At 46.9% G+C, this 27,380-nt stretch overlaps 1 protein-coding gene across 1 annotated transcript in view; it reads right to left on the bottom strand.

Annotated features, from left to right (window-relative positions):
* Positions 1 to 15,817, bottom strand: part of LOC144511044 (NT-3 growth factor receptor-like) — an 826,965-nt gene extending 811,148 nt beyond the window's left edge. The window contains exon 1 of the mRNA XM_078241014.1: positions 15,699 to 15,817. Coding sequence (XP_078097140.1) covers positions 15,699 to 15,718 — 20 coding nt within the window. The 5' untranslated portion in view covers positions 15,719 to 15,817. The remainder of the gene's footprint in view (positions 1 to 15,698) is intronic.
* Between the last annotated feature and the right edge of the window lie 11,563 nt (positions 15,818 to 27,380).

Below are 27,380 nucleotides of genomic sequence, written 5' to 3'. Positions count from 1 at the left end.
ACCTCCTTTCGACACAGTAGCCTCACTACAGAAGTAGAATGAGGATGAAACGCCAGCTTGAAGTTGCTATCGCGTATTTCAGGCCATCTCCACAGTGAAGCATTAGTAGGGGCATGTATTGATTGCAATGAATTTGCCACTTCTGCTGAAAGTGTTCTGGCATCGATTTAGAATTGAGCTTCATTGGGTGGTATCAATGAGAACTTTGTGAGTTGATCAACAAAGGGATACTGTTGGTGATATTTATGGAGGGAATACAGAAGATGCAAACAAGACTCTTAATGAATTGACCACATTTCCAAATAAAGCTGTTCCATCGCCATGCAATGGGTTCCCTGTTGCAGCCTCTCTAGGCCTACCGTCTTGCTGATGCTCTTAGGGTGGGATTTTCCCGTCCTGCCTGCCACAGGAATCGAAGCAGGCGGGACATAGGCCATGTAAAGGTCCGGTGACCTCAGGCGGGATTTTCCGGACTTATTGGGGAGCGCGGCCTGAAAATCCGCCTTTAATGTGCCTGTGGAATGATCCCCCTGTTGCTCATTTTTGCAAAGGATGTGCAGTATACAGTAACAATCCCCCAAATTATTGTGGGCGTTTGCAGGACACCCCCAGATCTGTCAAGGCAGCATTGCTTGTGGACGAAGAAAGAACCAGTTTGCTCCTACATATTACCATTCCTGACTTCAGAATGTCCCAAGTTGCTTTACACCCAATGAATAGTGACTGTAATGCAATTACAATTGTTAAGTACAAAACACGGCAGGCAGTTCATAAATGGCAAGATCCCACAAACAGCAATGAGATGAATGACCAGGTAATCTGTTTAGTACTTTAGGTTGCGGGATTAATATTCCCCAGGGCACAGAGGGAAACCCTTCTTGTTTTGACAGAATACTGCAATGGGCTCATTTTTAAAATTTGTCCATGGGATGTGGGTGTCGCTGGTTGGGCCAGCATTTGTTGCCCATCCCTAATTGCCCTTGAACTGAGTGACTTGCTCAGCCATTTCAGAGTCAACCACATTGCTGTCGGTCTGGAGTCACATGTAGGCCAGACCAAGTCAGGACAGCACATTTCTTTCCCTAAAGGACATTAGTGAACCAGATGGGTTTATTCGACAATTGACAATGGGTTTCATGGTCGTCATTAGATTTATAATTCCAGATTTTTATTGAATTCAAATTTCACCATCTGCTGTGGTGGGATTCGAACCCGGCTCCCCAGAACATTACCCCGGATTTCTGGATTACTAGTCTAGTGACAATACCACTAGCTCCCCACCCGCCTAACTAACTGGGCAGAGGGGGTCTCAGTTTAACATCACATCTGGAAGAATTCATAAATTATGCAAAGGTTGAGACTTGTTTCACACATCTGTCCATTATTGGTTGATGGATATCTATGATGTCCCCAGTGGAAACTTGAAACAGCTCCAACACATACAAGTTAAGTGGTTTTCACAGCCGCTGGCGATACTTTGCCTGTGATGGAGTTAGGCTACAGGTCTGCCTGCAGCGAGTTGCATAAATCCATTGTGGCTTTCCTGGTAAATCAAAGCTTCTAAACCCTGGATAAGTGAAGGCTGCACTGCATCTCTGCCCCATTCTCCATTAATGTGAGGCTGCTGGAGTTTAGGTGCAGAGCACCTCTGCTGTGGCCTGACTGCCCTCTGTGAATCCACTTCCTCCTCCACTTCCAAAAAGATATCGGGGAACTTTTCCAGTGGAAAATCTATTGTGAAATCATAGGAGTTAAATAAATGCTGAACCGCCGCACCAGTCAATTAGATCATGACTGATCTGCATCTCAACCAACAGTTGGCAACACAAGTCTCTTGAAAGAACTCAGTAACAAAAGGAGAGGAACAAAATGCAAAGAAATCACCTCCTCGTGAATCCCGATCGAAATGGACCATGCCCACACCTCAAGCTGCCACTTGAGGTTGCTGGTTTACACCTGACGCCCCTCTACAATCGAACTGAGGCCTGGAGACTCGGGATGAATGACTCCTGTCCAAACATTCCGGTCTTACATGAAATCCAAGGAAAGAACACCATGTTAAACCTGGAACGAGAAATCCATGAGCCCCCGCACGGCTCTGAACTCCTTTAACGTTCAGTTCCAGGTGTTGTGGGTTCACAAAATGAATCTGTTTAAATGTGGATATTGAGAGTTTCAGAGACTCTTTGTCAGACTCTCAGCGATTGCCCGCAGAAATTGCAAGCGACTCTATTGCAGGAAAGGTCGGATCGCAGTGCCATTTCTTTTGACAGATCCGTTGCAAGGAAATTTATGTCCCTTGCAGCTCGCTTTCAGTGTTTTTGTTCACCACAAATCTCATTTGTGGCAGTCTGTCTCAGCCCCAAGTCTATTTTAAAAGATGAGGCTGGAGTGTAAATATTGCAGAACATCAGAGCACCAAGATAAGGGCCCGGAACGACAACTGTCCCAATGGAAACTGGGTCTGGTTAGAACAATGCCCTTGGGACAATTCCTGTCTTCCCAGCCAAATAAATTTGGATAAATAAAAATGTTATTTAACGTGTGCACCTGCTGGAGGAAAAAACAAACAGGTTTCAAACAGCTAAGGACTTGCTCTCTGCTCCATTATTTCAATAGGAGCTCAACAGATTTCTTATTGAGATGTAGTGACTTTCTACATGACATTAGTAAATGGCTGCAGCTTTAAAACTCCTTGGAATTCATCCAAAACATTGGAACATCTGCTGCAGACTGAACCATCAACCCATCTCAAGCTCAACCTGAAATTTTGCAAGTAATTAAAAGTCCCCAAATCCCCTGACCAGAACACCGAACAACAGAACAATCAATCTTGAAAATTCAGGAATAGCAGACATTAAAAAGTTCCCAACCCCGGATATCCGCCCAATTCCAACCACTGTTCTCCCCCTCCCCCGTTCTTCTCCCAACATAGCCCATTCTCCCCCAAACCGTGTTTTCCCCCAACTTATTCTCCCCAAGCCATGTCCTCCAACCCTGTTCTCCCCCAACACCTGTTCTCCCCAACTCATGTTCTACCCCTTCCCAACTCATGTACTCCTTCCTCCCCAACTCCTGCTCTCCCCCAACCCCTGCTCTCCCCAGCCCCTCCTCTCCCCAGCCCCTGTTCTCCCTGGTTCTATTCCCAATGTAACCCATTCTCTCCCCAAACCCTGTTCTCCCCCCGTTCTTCCACAACCCAACCCATTCTCCCCAACCTCTGTTCTCCCCCAACTCATTCTCCCCAACAGCTGTTACCCACCAACCCTTGTTCTCCCCAACCCAGTCCATTCTCCCCAACTCCTGTCCTCCCCTAACCCTGTTCTCCTCCAAACCCATGTTCTCCCTCCTCCCCGATTCATCTTCCCCTCCCTAACTCATGTACTTTTCCCTCCCCAACTCCTGTTCTCCTCCAACTCCTGCTGTCCCCAACACCTGCTCTCCCCCCACCCTTCCTCTCCCCAGTCCTATTTTCCCCAACCCCTGTTCTCCCCCTACTCCTGTTCTCCCCCTAAATCCTGTTCTCCCCCTACTCCTGTTCTCCCCCTAAATCCTGTTCTCCCCCCTCCGCAACCCACGCAAAAGAAGAGTAAAATTGAACAGAGCAGAAATGTGTCAGAGAAACGTATGCCCAGTTGGAAGAAACCATCACTTAACACAATGAATATGGACGCGGCTGAAACCATTCATCACGCAGCACATTAAACATGGACACAGCCAGTATAGCCTGTCACCCATAACAACAACTTATTTATGTAGTGCCTTTAATGCCATAAAATGTCCCAAGGGGCTTCACAGGAGCATTATAACACAGAATATGACACCGGTCCACATAAGGATATTTTAGCTTAGATGACTAAAAGCTTGGTCAAACAGCTAAGTTTTAAGGAGTGCCTTCAAATAGGAAAACTGAAGTGAAGATGTGTTGGAAGGGTATTCCAATGCTTAGGGCCTAAGTCTATGGAAGACATAAGCCACCAATGGCCGAGCAATTGAAACCAAGGATCATAGAATCATAGAATCATAGAAACCCTACAGTGCAGAAGGAGGCCATTCGGCCCATCGAGTCTGCACCGACCACAATCCCACCCAGGCCCTACCCGCGAATCCCTTTTTTTTACCCGCTAATTTACCCGCTAATCCCTCTAACCTACGCATCCCAGGACTCTAAGGGGCAATTTTTAACCTGGCCAATCAACCTAACCCGCACATCTTTGGACTGTGGGAGGAAACCGGAGCACCCGGATACTCAAGCGGCCAGAATGAGAGGAGCACAGATAGCTCAGAGGATTTTGGGACTGGATGAGATTATAGAGATAGGGAGGGGCCAGGTTGCAGAGGGATTTGAAAATATGAATGAGAATTTTTAAATCAACATGTTCCTTGACCAGAAGCCAGTTTAGGTTAGTGAGCACAATGGTGTTAGGTAAACTGGACTTAGAGCATTTAAGACATTGGGAGCATAGTTTGGGATGCTTAGGAAGGGTTAAATATGGGAGACCAGCCTGCACAGGAAACATAAACCAGGCAAGAATAGCATGCCAACTAGCACAGTGATCATGATTTAGTTAATTCACAAGTGGTAGCCTTTGCAATGAGCATGTAACACCATTATTTTCACAGACTCACAATCAGTGCACATAAAGCAATGACGTCGTTGTGCAGTTGGAATACCAATGCCCCACTTGAACCTCAAGGTTAAGGGGTCTATCTCCTGAATAAAAAAGCAGTTTCATCATCGCAATGATTGATAATCATTGCAACTGTTTACATGTTCCTGCAGATTTTCTGCCGAATGATACGAAGTTTGTACATTGACATTTATTCAATGGCTGCCTGACTGAAACAGTTTGATTAAATGGGTTCCAATAAACGCAGTTGATTGAATTCAATGTTCATTATCCAGCTTCAACAGAAGTCCAAGAGTTCATGTAACAGCAGAGCCGATCCATCCAAGAATAAATGCATCTATGTAAACACTAATTAAATTGCCTTTGGGATCAGTTTGGTAGTTTATGTACCCTGTCGCAAAAAATGTATAAAAGATCACAGGTCTACAGATCTCCATTTCAAATCCTTTCCATAATCATGACCCTTTACCATGGCTCTGATATAGCAACAACCCTTGGAAAATATAATTATCTCTTAGATGGATTCAGTCTCGTACATCTTGTAGTTTCTCTCCCGTCTCTAGACCATACCCTCTGTCACCAGTGCAACCACTCTTGTCTGACAATGCTTCATCAATATTAATGCATTTTGTGCTTCTTTGAATTTCCTCCTAAATTTCAAATACTCAGTCATGAACAGTCACCCTCCTTATTGCAAACTCTTTGTCTTGTCACTCTGCCACGAGGTTGGCCAGGAAGTCTTTAGGGCTTGTTGACAATTTGTCCTTCCCTTCTACAATGAGTAGGTCTTTTCTAACCCAGGTTTAGTGTTAGCTTATCACTATTTTTTGATTTGTCTCATATTTTCACCAGAGTTGCTATCTTGCAATGATCCTCCATGGTCAATAAGCATTTAAAAAATACATTTTAAAAATGTATTTATGGACTGTTTGCCGCATTAACAAGGTCGTGTTTATTGTCAGTCGTTAAACATCAATGGACCTTCTTCTTTGAACCACTTTGGTAATTTTTCAAGAAATGCATTTTATTTGTACAATATCTTGAAGTACATTCCAAAACATTTCAAATTGGAAATTATGGAAAGTGCAATAATATTCAACTTTTCTCCATAAATCATGTTGCACTTCGAGATACCTCAATACATGTGATACAATAGACATTCAATGTCAGGCATACAATCTGAGGGGTATGTTCCACAGTGTTACCAGCACTTTGGTGCCCTATGATAAGACAGAAGACATAAGACATAGGAGCAGAATTAGGCCACTCGGCCCATCGAGTCTGCTCCTTCATTCAATCATAGCTGATATTTTTCTCATTCCCATTCTCCTGTCTTTTTGCCCATAACCCCTGATCCCCTTATTAATCAAGAAACTATCTGTCTCTGTCTTTAAAGACACTCAATGACCTGGCCTCCACAGCCTTCTGCAGCAAAGAGTTCCACAGATTCGCCACTCTCTGGCTGAAGAAATTTCTCCCCATCTCTGTTTTAAAGGATCATCCCTTTAGCCTGAGGTTGTGCCCTCTGGTTCTAGTTTTTCCTACGAGTGGAAACATCCTCTCCACGTCCACTCTATCCAGGCCTTGCAGTATCATGTAAGTTTCAATAAGATCCTCCCTCATCCTTCTAAACTCCAACGAGTACAGACCCAGTGTCCTCAACCATTCCTCATACGACAAGCTGAAAGGCCTTTACTTAGACAGTGGCCTTTTCCCATTGTGCCTTTGCAGCAGCTGCCCCAAGCTTTAGTGCGTCCTGCAATCTATTTCCCTGGAGCTTGGAATGCGCCTGTTTGCATCATTCAGCCGTGGGCAACTCTTTGCCCTGGTACCATGGTATTAGATTGCAGGATTTTAATCCACTGGCATGTGTCCAAGTCAGGATGCTCTGCCAACTGGAAGCGAGACTTCCAGCTGAGAGCGCTCTGCCGATTTTGCTTCTCTGGTTCATCTTGGTGGTCGAGGTCATGGAGGGAGGGAAGGAAGGTTGAAGCAAGCCTGGTAAATTGCTGCAATGGATCCGATAGACAGTACACACAGCAGTCACAGTGTGCCAGTGATGGAGGAGCAGGATACTGAGTTCCCTAAGCCACTAATCACTTAATGGTTTATTCCATTTTAAGATAAGACATAAAACTGCAATCAGGGATAATTTTGATCTATTACAGGAAAAAGGTTAATTCCACCAAGATTCCTTCTACAGAATTTCAAAAAATCCTACATCTGGGCCACCTGGCAATTTTTTTAAAAATCAAATTATTCTTCAATTGCTCCCTGTTAAATGGACCTGGTGCAGGGAACTTTGTTTTAAAAACAGAAACCTGGGAAGCGAGGACTTGAACTAAAGAGTGAGTGCACAGATTGAGCATTAGTGCAGCAGTGATACAATTAGATCACACTTGACTTTGGTCAGAATGCTACTTTTAGATATGAAATGCTTGACTGCTGTGTCAAATATCATTCCCTCAAAAGCAATTATTTGCTCTCAGTATATGAACCAGAATACCTGGTAATTACATTATGAACAGCACTGCTCACCAGTTGAACCTTTCATTTGGCACACATTTCAAGATATTACATTGCGAAACACACATTTGAATTTATGTATGGCCAACTTGAAAGCACCCTACATAACATACACTCTATTCGACAATACAAGAGTCCATAACACTCTCCAACACATAGTCCCCATTATAGATTGGGCATACACCACCATTCCTTCACCATCACCATGTCAGAATCCTGGAATTCCCGACCTGATAACACTGACATAATGAGCTATTGAACAACAACCTTGTCTAATAGTACAATGGGATACTTGATGAAATCTTCCAGCAGATTGTATTCGTTATGGCCCCTGTAATTAATGAACATTCTGTAAAAACACACACAACACTTAGAATGTATTTTTAGCACCCTTTCCCAGTACAGAATTATAGTGAACAACATTTTGCTTTCCTATTAATACTGGAGCACAAGCTAAATAAGGTTTACTCCATTTAGATCAGGCAGCTTAGAATAAATAGCCTCACCATCAGAATCACTTAAAATCCTGGAAAGAGTAACTGAGCTTGACAGTGCGAGGGAGCTGATTAGTATTATTAAAGACACAGGGTGCTGGATAACAGCTGGACAGCGGAAAGGGGCTGGAGCTTCAAGTAAACCTGTCAGGGTGGGAGCCCTGGCTGACTTTTGTCTCCCAAGTCCAGCCACACGGGGGGGTGGTAGGGGTTGGATGTTGTGGCTCAACTGTGTCTTAATCAAGTTTATTTAACTCAAACACACACGAGTGTTTCAATCCCGGGATTCTCCTTGGCCTTGTGGCTCAGTAACATTCAAGCAGTACATATGTACACACTGAGCTATCAGCACAGTCCACTCATGGCCTCTATGAAATGCGGCCTGCCACATTTTCCTGCCACAATTCATTTATAATCAGGGAGGGGAAGCTGTTTTATAAAGATACAACAGGGAGAGATGAAGACCTCCCTTACCCATTCAGTTAAGAAACAAGCCTTGATCTGGTGTTGAGGTCACACGCCCCTCCATCTGCACTAGTCAATCTGCTTGTTGGCACATGTTTATGTGCACAAAGAATATGAATAGATCAAACATTTGGACAGCACTCATGACATGTAATGGGATGAAATGGGAAGCATAGGACTATTTCCTGCCTTATACACACACAACCCCAGTGAAGGTTCCTGAACACGGGTACACAAAACCAATATTAGGTTGACACTAACTCACCAGAGGTGCCCCACATCAATTAGAATTCTGTATTTCAAAAATATTCAACCAAAGATGAAAGGTGCCCACATGCTGAGCATCTGCTGTCAACAAGGAATGTCATTTTAGAATCAGGAGTAGGGAATCAAAAATGCCTTTGAATGTTAATTATATTTGGCCTTTCTCAAGTCTAATCATTAGGTGGGAATGTGTTTGTCTTAATGTTGAGCTTTATATACATTAAGCTGGATCAATATAAGCCAGTTCTATCTATATGCTAATCCTAGCAAAGTGTTGGAAAGACTGAGGTCTCACAAATCTTTTTGAATGTTTAGCAGTATCAGTTGGATGTTATGTGCCATCTACACTCATGAACGGTTTTATTTGATTTGATTTGATTTATTATTGTCACATGTATTAGTATACAGTGAAAAGTATTGTTTCTTGCACGCTTTATAGACAAGGCATACCGTTCATAGAGAAGGAAAGGAGAGAGTGCAGAATGTAGTGTTACAGTCATAGCTAAGGTGTAGAGAAAGATCAACTTAGTGCGAGATAAGTCCCTGGACTTATCACAGGGACAAGTCCAGGGAAGAAATTGTTCATGAGTCAGTTGGGGGGTAGGTGACCTCAGACTTTTGTATCTTTTTCCCGTTGGAAGAAGGTGGATAAGAGAATGTCCGGGGTGTGTGGGGTCCTTTTTGTTACAGAGATTTTGTTACAGAATTGTTACCATGCTTATGTTTTCCAGACACCACTGGAATTTACCACTTGACATGCCTGCGCTAGATGCAAGGGTTACATTTATAAATATAGATCCAATAATTGTAGACAGTTACTGTGAGCTATGGGCTCATTCCCTCATACACACCATGGATTTTCCAGTTAAGTTGAGATAGATTGCCCTCAACACACAGTACCATTTCTGAGCTTTCCCCCACAACTAAAATAGTACAACCTTTGTAAAGAGCTTTAAACTAGCTGGACACGCTAGGCCAATACAGGCAGATTTGGTGTGAAATATCACCAAGTTTTATTTCTATCTTCTGAACTAACACTTAAAATACAAAAAAGCAGGAAAATATTCCCAGAGCCCAATTTTGGGCACAGTATACCGGAGAACCGTCAATCTTAATAACGCTTTTCCTGTGCTAGTCTTGGGTAATTCCAATATTTTATACCTCCTATTTCCAGAATAGTTATGAATACATTTTATACTTTAGAAAGTAAACACTGAGTGGAACTGCTCCTTGTTAGAAAGTGCATTAATTTCATTTTTTAAAATGTTGTTGGATTATGAGGAACATCGGAATTAATTCACAGGAGCTTGGAGAAGGAAATTTGAGTTACATAGGAATTAGGAGCAGAGATAGGCAAATTCAGCCCTTCGAGCCTGCTCCGCCATTCAATCAGATGATGGCTGATCTCTGCCTGATCTCAAATCCAACTCCCCACCTGTTCCCCATATCTAGCACGGGGCGGCACAGTGGCACAGTTGTTAGCACTGCTGCCTCACAGTGCCAAGGACCTGGGTTCAATTCCCGGCTTGGGTCACTGCGCGGAGTTTGCATGTTCTCCCCGTGTCTGTGTGGGTTTTCTCCGGGTGCTCCAGTTTCTGCCCGCAGTCTGAAAGACTGTGCACGTTAGGTGCATTGGCCATGCTAAATTCTCCCTCAGTGTACCCGAACAGGCGCCGGAGTGTGGAGACTAGGGAATTTTCATAGTAACTTTATTGCAGTGTTAATGTAAGTCTACTTATGACTAATAAATAAACTTAATATTCCTTTCACCCATTTTTAAAATTAGAAATATATCTATTTCCTTCTTGAAACCATTTAATGATTCAGACTCCACCGCGCTACGGGGCAGCGAGTTCCACAAATTCACCACCCTCTGCGAGAAGTAGTTCCTCCTCATCTCAGTTTTAAGTCTACTGCCTCTCAACCCATGCAAAGAACAAAGAACAGTACAGCACAGTAAACAGGCCCTTCGGCCCTCCAAGCCTGTGCCGCTCCTTGGTCCAACTAGACCATTCGTTTGTATGCCTCCATTCCCATGCTGCTCATGTGACTATCCAGGTACGTCTTAAATGATGCCAGCGTGTCTGCCTCCACCACCCTACTTGGCAGCGCATTCCAGGCCCTCACCACTCTCTGTGTAAAAAACATCCCTCTGATATCTGAGTTATATCTTGCCCCTCTTACCTTGAGCCCGTGACCCCTCGCGATCATCACCTCCGACCTGGGAAAAAGCTTCCCACTGTTCACCCTATCTATACCCATCATAACCTTGTACACCTCTATTAGGTCTCCCCTCATTCTCTGTCTTTCCAGGGTGAACAAGCCCAGTTTACCTAATCTCTCCTCATAGCTAAGACCCTCCATACCAGGCAACATCCTGGCAAACCTTCTCTGCACTCTCTCTGAAGCCTCCACGTCCTTCTGGTAGTGCGGCGACGAGAACTGGACGCAGTACTCCAAATGTGGCCTAACCAGCGTTCTATACAGCTGCAACATCAGACTCCAGCTTTTATACTCTATACCCCATCCTATAAAGGCAAGCATACCATATGCCTTCTTCACCACCTTCTCCACCTGTGCTGCCACTTTCAAGGATTTGTGGACTTGCACACCTAGTTCCCTCTGTGTTTCTGTACTCTTGATGGCTCTGCCATTTATTGTATAACTCCTCCCTACATTAGTTCTTCCAAAATGCTTCACTTCACATTTATCCGGATTAAATTCCATCTGCCATTTCTCCGCCCAATTTTCCAGCCTATTTATATCCTGCTGTATTGTCCGACAATGTTCATCGGTATCCGCAAGTCCAGCCATCTTCGTGTCATCCGCAAACTTGCTGATAACACCAGTTACACCTTCTTCCAAATCATTTATATATATCACAAATAGCAGAGGTCCCAGTACAGAGCCCTGTGGAACACCACTGGTCACAGACCTCCAGACGGGAAAAGACCCTTCGACTGCTACCCTCTGTCTCCTGTGGCCAAGCCAGTTTTCTACCCATCTAGCCACCTCTCCTTGTATCCCATGAGCCTTAACCTTCTTAACCAAACTGCCATGAGAGACTTTGTCAAATGCCTTACTGAAATCCATATAGACGATATACCTGTGATCTCTTGTTCTCGATTGCCCCATAAGAGGAAATATTTTGTCTATGTTTGCTCTACCAATCACTTTTAGAATTTTACATACCTCGATCAGATCCCCTCTCATCCTTCTGAACTCCAGTGAGTACAAGCCCAAAATGTTTAATCTCTCCTCATACATCAATCCTTTCATCACCAGAATCAATCTGGTGAACCTCCTCTGAACTGCCTCCAATGCCACCACATCCTTCCTCAAATAGGGAGACCAAAACTGGACACAATACTCCAGATGTGGTCTCGCCAACACCCTGCACAATTACAACAACACTTCTCTACTTTCACACTCCAAGGGTGCGGTTTTGCAAAATTTTTTTTTGCTCATCTCCAAGTCAATTAGTTTTAAAAATGACCAAGTTGTTTTGAAATGTTTTCCTGGCAACTGGCGGTTGTACATTCTCCCGGAGATCAGGTTAATGTGTTAACCGGCTCAAGCTTCAGCCTTCAGCAGAGACTGCATCTGTGGCTTTATTGACCAGTTTAGGATCCCTCTCCTTTCAATGGCTGAGTCGTTTTAATTTACAAATGTTAACAGTGGCAGAGCAATGTCAGTGCAATATCGGGCTGTTAATTTAATTTAGCTTCCCATAGATCGCCATTAAGTTACTTATTTTCTTTGAAAAGCACATCAGTTGTTCAGAGTGCAACTGGGTGCAATGATATGCTGCCCAGGGCCGTGGGATGATTTTATACCTTCTTCCCGGCCATTTGTATACACCGCAGTTATAAAGTGAACAACAAAGATGTGCAACTAGTATTTTGCAATAAATTATTCAGCAAGATAGGAACTGGGTGAGAATTCCCATCAATAGAATCTACTGTGTGAAGACGCTCTTATTCCCCGCCTCTGTATCTACGTGTTACACTCTCTCCACTTCACACACTGTCATCGCCTCCCTGCCCTCGGTCACTCTCTCCACAAAGTCTGTCACTGTCACACCGCGTCACATCTTCCTCAACCTCTGCATCAGTGTCCTCGTCACATCCTTGCCTTTCCAAGTCTCTCTCTCTCTCACTGTTAAATGTCCCAGCCCACTCCTGGTGCCACTCTATCCCTCTTCACTCAGTGACAGTCAATGAGAAAGGGAGGCTGGAGGAGGGAATGGTTGGAGCAGTCATTGTATTGGATATTGGCCAAGATTTCAATCTCAGCTTCAGGAACTCGCTACCCAATGAGGCACCTGACCCCACGCCTGGTCCCAAACACTGGACCCTCAGCCCGGTATCTGATCCCAGATCCCAGTCCCTGATCCCAATCCTTGATTCCAGCCTCTGATCCCAGATCCCAGTCCTTGATCCCAATCCCTGATCTCATTCCCTGATCCCAATCCAAGATCCCAATCCCTGATTCCAGTCCCTGATTCCAGATCCCAATCCCTGATCCCTGATTCCAGATCCCAATCCCTGATCCCAATTCCAGATCCTGATCCCTGATTCCAGTCCCAGATCCTGATCCCTGATTCCAGTCCCTGATTCTAGATCCCAATCCCTGGTCCCTGATTCCAGATCCCAGTCCCTGATCCCAATCCCTGTTCCCAATCCCTGGTCCCTGATCCCAGATACCAGTCCCTGATCCCAATCCCTGATCCCAGACCCTGATTCCAGATCCCAGTCCCTGATCCCAATCCCTGTTCCCAATACCTGATCCCAGTCCCTGATCTCAGTCCCTGAGTCCAGCACCTGATCCCAGATCCCAGTCCCTGATCCCCAATCCCTGATTCCTAAACTCAGTCTCTAATCCGGCTCCCTCCCAGATGTCAGGCTCTGGATTGGAACCTGCGGAAGTCCCGCGCTGCACCCTCTCTGTGCTGTCACAAGGTCATTATCTTGCTGAATATTTTGACTCTGCCATTGGTGAGATTGTGACAGTTCTGAATCAAACATTGGCGTGTGCCATGGGGACTGGAGCTTCCCAGAGACCTGCACCGTCCAATCGCAACAAAACGAAGAAATATTTTACAAGAAAAAATAAAACTTTTTTTTCTCAATTTGAATCTTTCGGGGAGCACTTTAAAAGCAGGAAACTAATCAAGTTGATTTGCCAGAAGTGTGGTGTTCTCAATCTCAGACCAGATCCGAACTCTGGAATTCCTGGGATTCCCTCAGATTCCAAACAGTTTACTGGAGCCCAGGTTTCTTATAAACTCATTCACTCCCTCCAGCCCCCGGTCCCTAATCTCCGCGGTGATTGCTGAGGCTAACATGGTGAATTGAGGAGAGGGAATTTCAGCGAGTTTGACTGCTGCAGTTGGAGTCCCCTTGCTCTTCCTCACGCTGTAGCCGTACTGTTCAAAATGTTAGCCTGCAGCCTCCCCTATGTGTTGGGAACCAGACCTGCGAGATAATTGTGAATCTCAGAGATTCCTGGCTCTAAGAGTTCGTTTGAAACCTTTTGGATATTAAAGACATTTCCAATGACATTGTGTGGCTTCAGTAAAGAAGGGGGTGGGGGGACAATTCATATTTGCCCATCAATATTTGAATGGGGGCGAGGCGGAGCATTGAGCAGTTTATATCTCTAGCTGGCTATAGAGGAGGGGAAGTTTGCGATGTTTCATTTGATCAAATATTGTGGGATAGCAGAAATCATTTGACACAAAAAAAATACCCTGAAAGTGGCACTTTTCTTCTGAGAACAGCTAACATTGGCCTTGGGGACGGTGGGTGCTTGCAAAGCCACTCTGTTCTACATCTGAAGTCAATCCACCTCGAACAAACTTCACGCATACCCGTCCCTATCCCGATCTGTCAATTTGCATTTTCCTTTAAAAATGCGTTCGAGCCCCCTCTGTGGGGGGAGGGGGGCGGTTGCTGAGGAACCAGGACTGAGGGTCTGGATGAAGGTCGCACTCTCTCAACTCATTCCGGGCAGGTTACTGTCAGGGGCCCTGGAGGACTCATCAGGGCCGATCATGGTCTATCACTCCTCAGCTCTCTGCATTGGGCGATGCAGGGAGGGGAAGGGGGGGGGGGGGGCGCAATGGGATGGCGAAGGGAGGGGGAATGAATGAATGGAGACATTGAGAAATAGAGAGGGAGGGAGGGAGAGAGAGAGAGAGACCCAGACAGGGACTGAGAGACAGAGGTAGGGAAAGACAGAGATTAGAGTCGCTTGGGGGGACACACAGGGAAAGAATAAGAAGGAGGGACAGGGGGAGAGAGACTGAGACCCAGACATTAGAGGGGAGGGGGGGGGGACCCAGATATGGAGACACGGGGTAAGAAGATGAGAGACAGAAAGACCCAGATATTCAGACAAGTTCAGACAGATGGAGACAGCGAAAATAAATAAAAGATTTGAGGCGGTTTTGAAGTGTGCAATTATGCCAGACCCCAGCCCATCCTGTAGGCATTGCCTCCTGTTCCTGGGATGAAGGATTTGCAAAGCATTCCAGATCTCCCCAATGTCTAAAAGCCAGACACTATCAGCCGTTTGATTCTCAGCGACTGGGACTCCCGCTCACGGGGTGGGGGGGGGGGGCGGTGGTTGCCATCAGTGTTAACCCTGGTGATATCCTAGAATCCCAGATAACATCCAGAGCAGAATCCCAGAAGGTGATCAGTGGGAAGGTGAAAGGGTGGAGGTGGAGGGGGGGTGGGGATTATTCAGTGCTACAAGATTCGCTTCTTAAAAATTCCATTCCTCCTGCTGACTCATTATTGAAGTAAATTAACTTTCAGTATCAGAATGGAGGGAATAACCTTCCTAGGGTCTCTGTAATTTTTGTCTCAAATTTTTTACCCACTGAGATTTCTTTATAAAACACGGATTATTTTTTTTAAAAAGAAGCAGTTTTGTATGTAAATTTAAAACAAAAACAGAACGTGCGAGGTGGAATTTTAACTGCACTGCGGTGCGAGAGGAAACATTTTATTAAGTCCCACACTGCCTGCTAACTTATAGACCTGGCGTTGTTCCCATCAATTCGCCCCACAAGCCGCTGCTGTGTGGCGAGTACCGTTATTATTTTACCCCCCAAAAAATGCAGTCAAATGTTGAGTGGACTTCTTCTTTTGTTCACACAGCAGCCCATCTTTCAGGCGAATAGGTCGGGCTTGTGATAAATGTCCAAATCCTGTGCACTGACTGAGTGCCCAGCGCCTGCGAGGGACGTGTGTCGAAATTAAAACACATACACACACGGAAGGCAATAATAAGAAGCAACATTACTTACATTTCCCTGACGTTCTCCATCTCTTGCAAATCCAAGACGGGAAAGATGGTGACATTGTCGGGCTGGTTGCAATAAATCTGGCTGATTTTACAGATGCAGTTCCCTGGGCATCCCAGCACCCAGAAACAATTTTGCAAACTGCAAGTAACCCACAGAATCCTCCAGAGAAATCCCCGGCTAGCAAAGGCGGGCCGGCACGACATGGTCAGTGGTCTCAGAAAAAAAAACTGTTGACACGAGTCTTTTTCTTTTGCCCCCCCCCCTACACAAAAAAAAACACAAAATCTTCTTCTCTCTCTCCTCCCCAGCCGCTCACACGCTCCCAGTGACAGGAGGAAGAGAGAGAGAGAGGTGACAGACAAGGGGAACAAGACTGGAGCAAACGGCACTGTCCCCTTCAGAACATCTTCATTCACATCAGCCCTCTTGTCTGCATTTGCCACTTTGGGTACTTTAGGTCTGCCCCAATGAGAGAGAGGAGGGGGGGGGGGCGGTGGGGGGTAGGAGAGAGAGGAGGCAAATACACACACTCCGGAGCAATCTCAAGGTGGTGGCCAGGGAGGGAAGGAGGGAGAGAGAGAGAGGAGGAGAGGTGAAACTAACCCAGACCCCGAAATTGACAGACTGGAAATTCCCTGGGAAACTGGCAAAACACCTGGGAGTGCAGAGAGAGAGAGAGAGAGAGGTGGTTCAGATCCGGAGCCAAGAGGAGGGGGTTTGTCCAGTACAGAGACCGGGTTAGACTGAGATACAGTGACGCAGGGATGCTGCGTGTTGTCGGTGAGAAAGAGGGAGAGAGAGAGAGAGAAACAGCAGACGTGATTAGAGGGATGTGATGTAGGAGGCTGGAGGCGAGCGCGCCCCGTTCAGTTTATAGATTTCCAATTCTGTGCATCACCGCTGTGAGTGGGAATCAAACACCCCCTCCTCCCCTCCTCTCTTTCCTCCTACTCCTCTCTGGGGATTTTAGTAATGAGTAGGCAACAGTAATCAGGAGGGCTTCTTTTTTTTAATCCAATTTTCAGAGATTTAACAGTTGAAAGTTATAAATTGCAGCCACTGTATTTCGTCTTCAAATATGCCAACATTACATCTGCAGCGCTGAAAAAATAACTCACTGGGGCGGAGAGCTGGAACTCAGCCCAGGGATGTGGGAATGGGGGCTGGTTCAGCCTCGGGAACAAGGGGTTCATTTATGGACCGCTTTCCCTCCCCTCTGCCGATGAATGGCCGAAGCCAAGGGCGAGAATCCACCAGCAGATACCCAGAAACCACAAAAAGATCAGGAAGTGTGCCAGTGACAGGGGCTGTCAGAGAACAGTGTGTGAGGGAGAGAGTGTGGGAGAGAGAGTGTGGGAGAGAGAGGGAGAGAGAGTGTGGGAGAGAGAGGGAGAGAGAGTGTGGGAGAGAGAGGGAGACAGAGTGTGGGAGAGAGAGGGAGAGAGAGTGTGGGAGAGAGAGGGAGAGAGAGTGTGGGAGAGAGAGGGAGAGAGAGTGTGGGAGAGAGAGGGAGAGAGAGTGTGGGAGAGAGAGGGAGAGAGAGTGTGGGAGAGAGAGGGAGAGTGTGTGAGAGAGAGGGAGGGAGAGTGTGGGAGAGAGAGGGAGAGAGAGTGTGGGAGAGAGAGGGAGAGTGTGTGAGAGAGAGGGAGGGAGAGTGTGGGAGAGAGAGGGAGAGAGAGTGTGGGAGAGAGAGGGAGAGTGTGTGAGAGAGAGGGAGAGAGAGTGTGGGAGCGAGAGTGTGGGAGAGAGAGGGAGAGTGTGTGTGAGAGAGGGAGAGAGAGTGTGGGAGAGAGAGTGTGAGAAGGGGGAGAGTGTGAGAGGGAGAGAGAGGAGAGCGAGAGGGGAGAGTGTGAGAGAGGGAGAAAGAGGAGTGAAAGAGAAAATGCGAGAGAGGAGAGTGTGTGAGCGAGAGAGAGTGTGTGAGGGAGAGAGAAAAGAGTGTGTGAGAGAAAGAGAGTGTGTGAGGGAGATAGAGAGTGTGTGAGAGAGAGTGAGAGAGAGAGAGAGTGCGTGAGAGAGAGATTGTGTGAGGTAGAGAGAGAGAGAGTGTGTGGGGAAAGAGAGGAGAGTGTGTATGAGAGAGAGAGAGTGTGAGAGAGAGAGAGTATGTGTGAGGGAGAGAGAGTGTGAGAGAGAAAGAGTGTGCGAGTGAGAGAGAGAGTGTGAGAGAGAGAGAGTGTGTGTGAGAGAGAGAGAGAGTGTGTGAGGGAGAGAGAGTGTGTGTGAGAGAGAGAGTGTGTGAGAGAGAGAGTGTGTGTGAGAGAGAGAGTGTGTGAGTGAGAGAAAGTGTGAGACAGAGAGAGAGTGTGTGTGAGAGAGAGAGTGTATGTGAGGGAGAGAGAGGAGAATGTGTGAGAGAGAGTGAGAGTGTGTGAGGAGAGAGTGTGAGGAAGAGAGAGAGAGAGTGTGAGAGAGAGTGTGTGACACAGAGAGAGAGAGTGTGAGAGAGAGAGTGTGTGAGGGAGAGAGAGAGTGTGAGAGAGAGTGTGTGAGAGAGAGAGTGTGTGAGGGAGAGAGAGAGTGTGAGAGAGAGTGTGTGTGAGGGAGAGAGAGAGTGTGTGAGAGAGAGAAAGAGTGTGAGAGCGAGAGTGTGTATGAGGGAGAGAGAGAGTGTGTGAGAGAGAGAAAGAGTGTGTGAGAGAGAAAAGAGTGTGTGTGAGAGAGAAAGAGTGTGAGAGAGAGAGTGTGTGTGAGGGAGAGAGAGAGTGAGAGAGAGAGTGTGTGAGGGAGAGAGAGAGTGTGTGTGAGAGAGAGAGTGTGTGAGAGACAGAGAGTGTGTGTGAGAGAGAGAAAGAGTGTGAGAGAGAGAGTATGTGTGAGGGAGAGAAGAGAGTGTGAGAGAGAGAGAGAGTGTGAGGGAGAGAGAGAGTGTGAGAGAGAGAGAGAGAGTGTGTGAGGGAGAGAGTGAGGTGTGTGTGAGAGAGAGTGTGTGTGTGAGAGAGAGAGTGTGTGAGAGAGAGAGAGTGTGTGAGAGAGAGAGAGTGTGTGAGGGAGAGTGTGTGTGAGAGAGAGATAGTGTGAGGAAAGAGAGGAGAGTGTGTGAGAAAGAGAGAGAATGTGTGTGAGGGAGAGAGAGAGAGAGTGTGTGAGAGAGTGTGTGTGAGTGAGAGAGAGAGTGTGTGAATGAGAGAGAGAGTGTGTGAGGGAGAGAGAGAGAGTGTGTGCGTGAGAGAGAGTGTGAGGGAGAGAGGGAGTGTGAGGAGAGAGAGAGAGTGTGTGTGAGTGAGAGAGAGAGTGTGAGGCAGAGAGAGAGAGAGAGTGTCTGAGTGAGAGAGAGAGAAGTGTGTGAGGGAGAGAGAGTGTGTGTGAGTGAGAGAGAGAGTGTGAGTGAGAGAGGGAGTGTGTGTGAGGGAGTGAGGAGAGAGAGTGTGAGGGAGAGAGAGTGTGTGAGGGAGAGAGAGAGAGAGAGTGTGAGGGAGAGAGAGAGTGTGAGGGAGAGAGGAGAGAGTGTGTGAGGGAGAGAGAGTGTGTGAGTGCGAGAGAGGACAGAGTGTGAAGGAGAGAGAGAGTGTGTGAGGGAGAGAGAGAGAGTGTGTGAGGGAGAGAGAGAGTGTGAGTGAGAGAGAGGAGAGAGAGTATGTGAGGGAGAGAGAGTGTGTGAGTGAGAGAGGAGAGTGTGTGAAAGAGAGAGAGTGTGTGTGAGTGAGAGAGAGAGAGAGTCTGTGAGAGAGAGAGAGTGTGTGAGAGAGAGAGTGTGAGGGAGAGAGAGTGTGTGAGTGAGAGAGAGTGTGTAAGAGAGAGAGAGAGAGAGCCTGTGTGAGAGAGAGAAAGAGTGTGTGAGTGAGAGAGATAGAGAGTCTGTGAGAGAGAGAGTGTGTGAGAGAGAGAGAGGGAGAGTGTGTGTGAGAGAGAGTGTGAGAGAGAGAGAGTGTGAGTGAGAGAGGAGAGTGTGAGAGAGTGAGAGTGTGTGAGGAAAGAGAGGAGAGAGGGAGAGTCTGTGAGTGAGAGTGTGTGTGAGAGAGAGCGAGTGTGAGGGAGAGAGAGAGTGTGAGTGAGAGAGAGAGAGTGTGTGAGGTAGAGAGAGAGAGAGAGTGAATGAGAGAGAGGAGAGTTTGAGAGAGAGAGTGTGTGAGGCAGAGAGAGAGAGAGTGTGAGAAAGAGAGATTGTGTGAGGTAGAGAGAGAGAGAGTGTGTGGGGAAAGAGAGGAGAGTGTGTGAGAGAGAGAGAGAGTGTGAGAGAGAGAGTGTGTGTGAGGGAGAGAGAAAGAGTGTGTGAGTGAGAGGGAGAGTGTGTGTGTGTGAGAGAGAGAGAGAGAGAGTGTGTGTGTGAGAGAGAGAGAGTGTGTGTGAGTGAGAGAGAGTGTGAGACAGAGAGAGAGTGTGTGTGAGTGAGAGAGTGTATGTGAGGGAGAGAGAGGAGAATGTGTGAGAGAGAGTGAGTGTGTGAGGGAGAGAGTGTGAGGAAGAGAGAGAGAGAGAGTGTGAGAGAGAGAGTGTGTGACAGAGAGAGAGAGTGTGAGAGAGAGAGAGTGTGTGAGGGAGAGAGAGAATGTCAGAGAGAGTGTGTGAGAGAGAGAGAGTGTGAGGGAGAGAGAGAGTGTGAGAGAGAGAGTGTGTGTGAGGGAGAGAGAGAGTGTGTGAGAGAGAGAAAGAGTGTGAGAGAGAGTGTGTATGAGGGAGAGAGAGTGTGAGAGAGAGAGAGCGTGTGAGGGAGAGTGAGAGTGAGAGTGTGTGTGAGAGAGAGAGTGTGTGAGAGACAGAGAGTGTGTGTGAGAGAGAGAAAGAGTGTGAGAGAGAGAGTATGTGTGAGGGAGAGAAGAGAGTGTGAGAGAGAGTGTGTGAGGGAGAGAGAGAGTGTGTGAGAGAGAGAGAGAGAGAGTGTGTGTGTGAGGGAGAGAGAGAGAGTGTGTGAGAGAGAGAGTGTGTGAGGAAAGAGAGGAGAGTGTGAGAGAGAGAGAGAGTGAGAGAGAGAAAGAGAGTGTGTGTGTGAGAGAGAGTGTGTGAGGGAGACAGAGAGTGTGTATGAGAGAGAGAGAGAGTGTGTGAGGGAGAGTGTGTGAGAGAGAGAGATAGTGTGAGGAAAGAGAGGAGAGTGTGTGAGAAAGAGAGAGTGTGTGTGAGGGAGAGAGAGAGTGTGTGAGTGAGAGAGAGAGAGAGTGTCTGAGTGAGAGAGAGAGAGAATGCGTGAGGGAGAGAGAATGTGTGTGAGTGAGAGAGAGAATGTGTGAGTGAGAGAGGGAGTGTGTGTGAGGGAGAGAGGAGAGAGAGTGTGAGGGAGAGAGAGAGTGTGTGAGGGAGAGAGTGTGAGGGAGAGAGAGAGTGTGAGGGAGAGAGGAGAGAGTGTGTGAGGGAGAGAGAGTGTGTGAGGGAGAGAGAGTGTGTGAGTGCGAGAGAGGACAGAGTGTGAAGGAGAGAGAGAGAGTGTGTGAGGGTGAGAGAGAGAGTGTGTGAGGGAGAGAGAGAGTGTGAGTGAGAGAGAGGAGAGAGAGTGTGTGAGGGAGAGAGGAGAGTGTGTGAAAGAGAGAGAGAGTGTGTGAGTGAGAGAGAGAGTCTGTGAGAGAGAGAGGTGTGTGAGAGAGAGAGAGAGAGAGAGAGTGAGGGAGAGAGAGTGTGTGAGTGAGAGAGAGTGTGTGAGAGAGAGAGAGAGAGCCTGTGAGAGAGAGAGAGAGAGTGTGTGAGTGAGAGAGAGCGAGTGTGAGGGAGAGAGAGAGTGTGAGTGAGAGAGAGAGAGTGTGTGAGGTAGAGAGAGAGAGTGTGAGTGAGAGAGAGGAGAGTTTGAGAGAGTGTGTGAGGCAGAGAGAGAGAGAGAGTGAGAGAGAGAGAGAGAGTGTGTGAGGGAGGGAGAGAAAGTTTGTGAGTGAGAGAGAGGAGAGAGTGTGAGTGAGAGAGAGTGTGTGAGGGAGAGAGAGAGAGAGTGTGTGAGTAAGAGAGAGAGAGAGAGTGTGTGAGGGAGAGAGAGAGTGTGTGAGGGAGAGAGGAGAGAGTGTGTGAGAGAGAGAGAGAGAGTGTGAGAGGGAGAGAGAGTGTGTGTGAGGGAGAGAGAGAGTGTGAGGGAGAGAGAGAGTGTGTGAGGGAGAGAGATAGAGTGTGTGAGTGAGAGAGAGAGTGTGAGGGAGAGAGAGTGTGTGTGAGTGAGAGAGAGAGAGAGTGTGTGAGGGAGAGAGAGAGAGAATGTGAGGGAGAGAGAGAGTGTGTGTGAGAGAGAGAGTGTGTGAGTGAGAGAGAGAGTGTGAGGGAGAGAGAGAGGGAGTGTATGAGGGAAAGAGTGAGAGAGTGTGTGAGTGAGAGAGAGTGTGTGAGTGAGAGAGAGAGAGTGTGTGAGAGAGAGAGTGTGAGGGAGAGAGAGAGAGAGTGTGTGTGAGAGAGGGAGAGAGTGTGAGAGAGAGAGAGAGTGAGAGAGTGTGAGAGAGACAGAGAGAGTGTGAGGGAGAGAGAGAGAGAGTGTGTGAGTGAGAGAGAGTGTGACGCAACAAAAGAGAGTGTGTGAGTGAGAGAGAGAGTGTGTGAGAGAGAGTGTGTGAGTGAGAGAGAGAGAGTGTGAAAGAGAGAGAGAGTGTGTGAGGGAGAGAGTGAGAGAGTGTGAGAGAGAGTGTGAGTGAGAGAGGGAGAGTGTGTGAGAGAGAGTGTGTGAGGAGAGAGAGAGAGAATGTGTGAGGAGAGAGAGGAGTCATAGAGGTTTACAGCATGGAAACAGGCCCTTCGGCCCAACTTGCCCATACTGCCCTTATTTTTTTAAACCTCTAAGCTAGTCCCAATTGCCCGCATTTGGCCCATATTGCTCTATACCCATCTTACCCATGTAACTGTCTAAATGCTTTTTAAAAGACAAAATTGTACCCGCCTCTACTACTACCTCTGGCAGCTTGTTCCAGACACTCACCACCCTCTGTGTGAAAACATTGCCCCTCTGGACACTTTTGTATCTCTCACCTTAAACCTATGCCCTCTAGTTTTTGACTCCCCTACCTTTGGGAAAAGATATTGACTATCTACCTCATCTTTGCCCCTCATTATTTTATAGACCTCTATAAGATCACCCCTCAGCCTCCTGCGCTCCAGAGAAAAAGGTCCCAATCTATCCAGCCTCTCCTTAAAACTCAAACCATCAAGTTCCGGTAGCATCCTAGTAAATCTTTTCTGCACTCTTTCTACTTTAATAATATCCTTTCTATAATAGGGTGACCAGAATTGCACACAGTATTCCAAGTGTGGCCTTACCAATGTCTTGTACAACTTCAACAAGACGTCCCAACTCCTGTATTCAATGTTCTGACCGATGAAACCAAGCATGCCGAATGCCTTCTTCACCACTCTGTCCACCTGTGACTCCACTTTCAAGGAGCTATGAACATGTACCCCTAGATCTCTTTGTTCTGTAACTCTCCCCAATGCCCGACCATTAACTGAGTAAGTCCTGCCCTGGTTCAATCTACCAAAATGTATCACCTTGCATTTGTCTAAATTAAACTCCATCTGCCATTCGTCAGCCAGTGGCCCAATTGATCAAAATCCCGTTGCAATCAGAGATAACTTTCTTCACTCTCCACTATGCCACTGTCCACTATGCCACGAGGGGAGTGTGTGAGGGAGAGAGAGGAGTGTGTGAGGGAGAGAGAGAGTGTGAGGGAGAGAGAGTATAGTGTGTGAGGGGGAGAGAGAGAGAGTGTGTGAAAGAAAGAGGAGAGTGTGTGAGGGAGAGAGGAGAGTGCGTGAGGGAGAGAGAGGACAGTATGTGAGGGAGAGAGAGAGTGTTAGGGAGAAAGAGGAGAGTGTGTGAGTGAGAGAGAGGAGAGTGTGTGACAGAGAGAGAGGAGAGTGTGTGAGGGAGAGAGAGGAGAGTGTGAGGGAGAGAGAGAGAGAGTATGTGAAAGAGAGAGAGAAAATGCATGAGGGAGAGTGTCTCCCAGAGAGAGCGGAGAGGGTGTGAGGGTCTCCCCGAGAGAGGAGTATGTGTATGAGGGAGAGGGTCTCCCAGAAAGAGAGGAGAGTGTTTGAGGGTCGCCCCGACACAGAGTAGAGCGCTCACAGGGAAGAACTCCCAGAGACTTTGGAAAAACCTTGAAGTGTGAGAGAATCCCCAGAGACAGAGGTGTTAATGTGCTTACCAGAATCGTCAGAACAAAACCAGCAGGTTTTAAATGCAGAGGGAAAATATCTCAACATCTTTGAGATTATATTTTCACTGATTTTTTTCATGAATAGACAGCACTAGGAGATAGTCTATCTGCTGGTTCTTGCTTTTATAATTGATTTAAGATATAGCAAAATGACAAGACGCACGGTGGTACGGTGGCTCGCACTGTTTTCTCAACAAGGTTCAATTCCCGGCTTGGGTTACTGTCTGTGTGGAGACTGCACGTTCCCCCAGTGTCTGCGTGGGTTTCCTTCGGGCGCTCCGGTTTCCTCCCACAGTCCGAAAGACATGCTAGTTAGGCTTCATTGACCCTCAGTGTACCCGAACAGGCGCCGGAGTGTGGCGACTGGAGGATTTTCACAGTAACTTCATTGCAGTGTTAATGTAAGCCTACTTGTGACACAAATAAAATAAACTTTTAAAGACAGGTTATTTAGGAGTTAAGAAAGGTAGTAGGTGTGAGAATGTTTGCGCAATGATAGGGTGAAGGATGCACAGAAATGTGATAAATGTAATGTGTGAGAAGGTAGCACAGGGTCAAATTCACTGCATAAATCCAAAAGTACTATGTTTAAATCAGCTGATAGACAAATGAATAAATGCATGGAAGGATGTAGTTGCACAAGATAGTCCAATTTTGATACAATTGCATCGGTGCACAGGAATCCTGATAGGCAGGTTCCTAAGATCAAATCAATCATTGGCTCTGAACTTCTTCACTGTCTTCAGCTCATAAGTTATTACTACATTAAAAAACAATGGAATATCACCTTTCGCACATGATGCTGCTTTGTGCTGGCATTACACTAGACCCATACTCTCTATGGACATACATTGTAGGATGGTCTTCTGCGATGCTGTCTTGTGCCCTTCCTTTTTGGCACCTGGATTATTTCCAGGTGCTACAGGGGAATCAATGCTATGACATTCGGGAGGCAGGCATTCCTGTCCTTCACTTCTTCCAGGAGTGCCTGCTGGCTTGCTTGTGAAAAGATTGTCCAGGTCCTCCAGAAATTTAACATGAATTCCCTGTGCACTGCTCTGTGTAAAAGTGGGAGAAAAATGGTTGGAGTGTTAGACGGAATTTTATGAGATTTTTTTCTAAATTTCCAGCTGGTCTGAAAATGGGAGAGTTCCAGATCTGTTTTTCGGAGAGTTTTCACACCCAACCCGATGCACTCTGTCTCTGAAAAGATGGTCTAGTCAGTTTCTAGCTCGAGAGGCTGTGGGCGGGGCTTAACTCACCAGACAGCCTGTCGAGGGAGGTTTTGCGCATGTGCCGACCTCTGATGCTGCACATGCGCATTAACAATAGCAGAGGTCTGACAGACAGAGAGAGAGCTGTCAGGCCCCTGCTACTGCAGGCAGCCTCAAACAGCAACCTCCCTCATCCCCACGAGAGGCTGAAATCCGGGTGTTGTAAAATTGCGACAGGCACGAAAATCAGCGCCATTCATGTTAGCCGCTTTACCCACCCGATTTTCCAACATTTTCCCACCACAAAATGGGCATAGAGCAGCCGTAAAGTTCCGCCCAGTCTATCTCTTTCCCCAATTCTTTTGAACATCTTGATTGACTAATGAGAACAACACTGTTCATGATTAAATTTAAGTTTGAATGGTTGGAGCCGTGAAGTCATGCGAGAACACCTCAGAAATATGTCCAACTAGAGTGGACAACCCTAAGTCCTTCCCTCTGGCTCTAATGCTCACACACTCTCCTCTCTCTCTGGGATGCTAAGGCACCCCTCCTGCTGTTGACAAACTATTGCTTTTCCCATTCATTTTCAGCTTCCTTGTCACCATTGAGATTGATCACTATCTGGAGTTACTAGATTGATACCTGGGATAAATGATTTGTGATATGAGGCTGGACATGTTTCCACTGGAGTTTAGAAGAGTGAGTGACTTGACTGAAGTATATAAGGTCCTGAATGGTCTGTACAAGGTGGACGTGATGTTCCCTCTTGTTGGTGAGTCCAGAACTCGGGGACACTGTTTTAAAATTAGTGGTCACCCTTACAGCACAGAGATGAGGAGAATTCTTTTCTCTGAGGGTTGTGCGACTTTGGAATTCTCTGCGTCAGAAGGTGGTGGAGATGGGGGTCACCGGATATTTTTAAGGTAGAAGATAGGTAGATTCTTGTCAGGCAAGGGAATCAAAGGTTATGGGCAGCACGGTGGCACAGTGGTTAGCAGTGCTGCCTCACAGCGCCAGGGACCCAGGTTCGATTCCAGCCTTGGGTGACTGTCTGTGTGGAGTTTGCACATTCTCCCTGTGTCTGCATCGGTTTCCTCCAAGTGCTCCAGTTTCCTCCCACAGTCCAAAGGTGGTGCAGGTTAGGTGGATTGGCTGTGCTAAATAGCCCACATAGGTTACGTGGATTAGTCATGGTAAATGTGAGGGGGGGCGCAGTTACAGAGATAGGGCAGAGGGGAGGGCTCCTTCGGAGAGTCGGTACAGACTCAATGGCCTCCTTCTGCATGATAGAGCTTCTATGGTTCTATTCTATTGTTATCAGGGATAGATGGGAATGTGGAACTCAAACCATGAACAGATCGGTGATGATCTAATTGAATTGGCTCAAGGGGCCGAATGGCCTACTTCTGCTCCTATTTCATATGTTCATAACTTCTAAATCAACTCTTGCTCTTAGGATAGGCCTATTCTTCAGTTCCAGAATGCAAGGATCACACAAATAAGTGTACTGCTGTGGTGAACCATAGTTGGTTACCACTATGAGTGCTGAGCCATGGATGGTCAGCACTATGAGTGTTTGTAGATATGTTACTGTTGTCACTGTTGGGGTTAGGGTTGGGCTGTTCTACCTGTTGATATTGTTCTGTGGTACACTCCAGTTGGTTCTGCCTACCTGGGGAAGTATAAAGGTCACTGCACTGCCTGGTGACCCTTTAGTCTGGGATTGTATTGTATATAGTGTGCTCCATTCTTGTTAGTAATAAAAGCCTTTATTTCCCGGGTACAATCTAGCCTCCCGAGTGATTTAATCGTGCATCAATTTTATTACTAACAAAATTTTGAAAAAAAAACCATGGAGCAAATGTTGAAACCCGAGCGGCTCACTTTAGATCCACGTGCGGCAGGAGCGTCGAACACTTGCGACCATTGGTTAAATTGTTTTCAAGACTACATCGATGCCTCAACAGCCATTCAAAACGACGCCGATAGACTGCGGGTCCTCCACGCGAGGGTAAGCGACACCGTACACTTATCAATCCGCGATGCCCAAGACTACATAGGGGCCATCGAACTACTTAAGAAACGGTACAACAAACCACCAAACGAGATCCATGCTCGACACCTTCTAGCCACTCGACGGCGGCAGCCCGGCGAAACAACGGAACAGTACCTGTGTGAACTTCAGCAGCTAGCCAGAGCCTGCAACTGCAAGCCAGTGTCGGCGGCCCAGTATACGAATGACTTGATCCGAGATGCGTTCGTGGCGGGAATCGGCTCGTCGTATATTCGCCTTCGGCTGCTAGAGCAAGGTAATCTAGACCTCGCTAAGACAGTAGAATTGGCTGACGCTATGAAAACGGCCTCCAGAAGTCTAGAAACGTACCCCACCGACCACGTGGGAACATCGT

The sequence above is a fragment of the Mustelus asterias genome, chromosome 24 (genome assembly GCF_964213995.1).
Source record: "Mustelus asterias chromosome 24, sMusAst1.hap1.1, whole genome shotgun sequence".
NCBI classification, from domain to species: domain Eukaryota; kingdom Metazoa; phylum Chordata; class Chondrichthyes; order Carcharhiniformes; family Triakidae; genus Mustelus; species Mustelus asterias.
The sequence above is the reverse complement of the archived record's forward strand: the minus strand, read 5'-3'. Positions and strand labels throughout refer to the sequence as shown.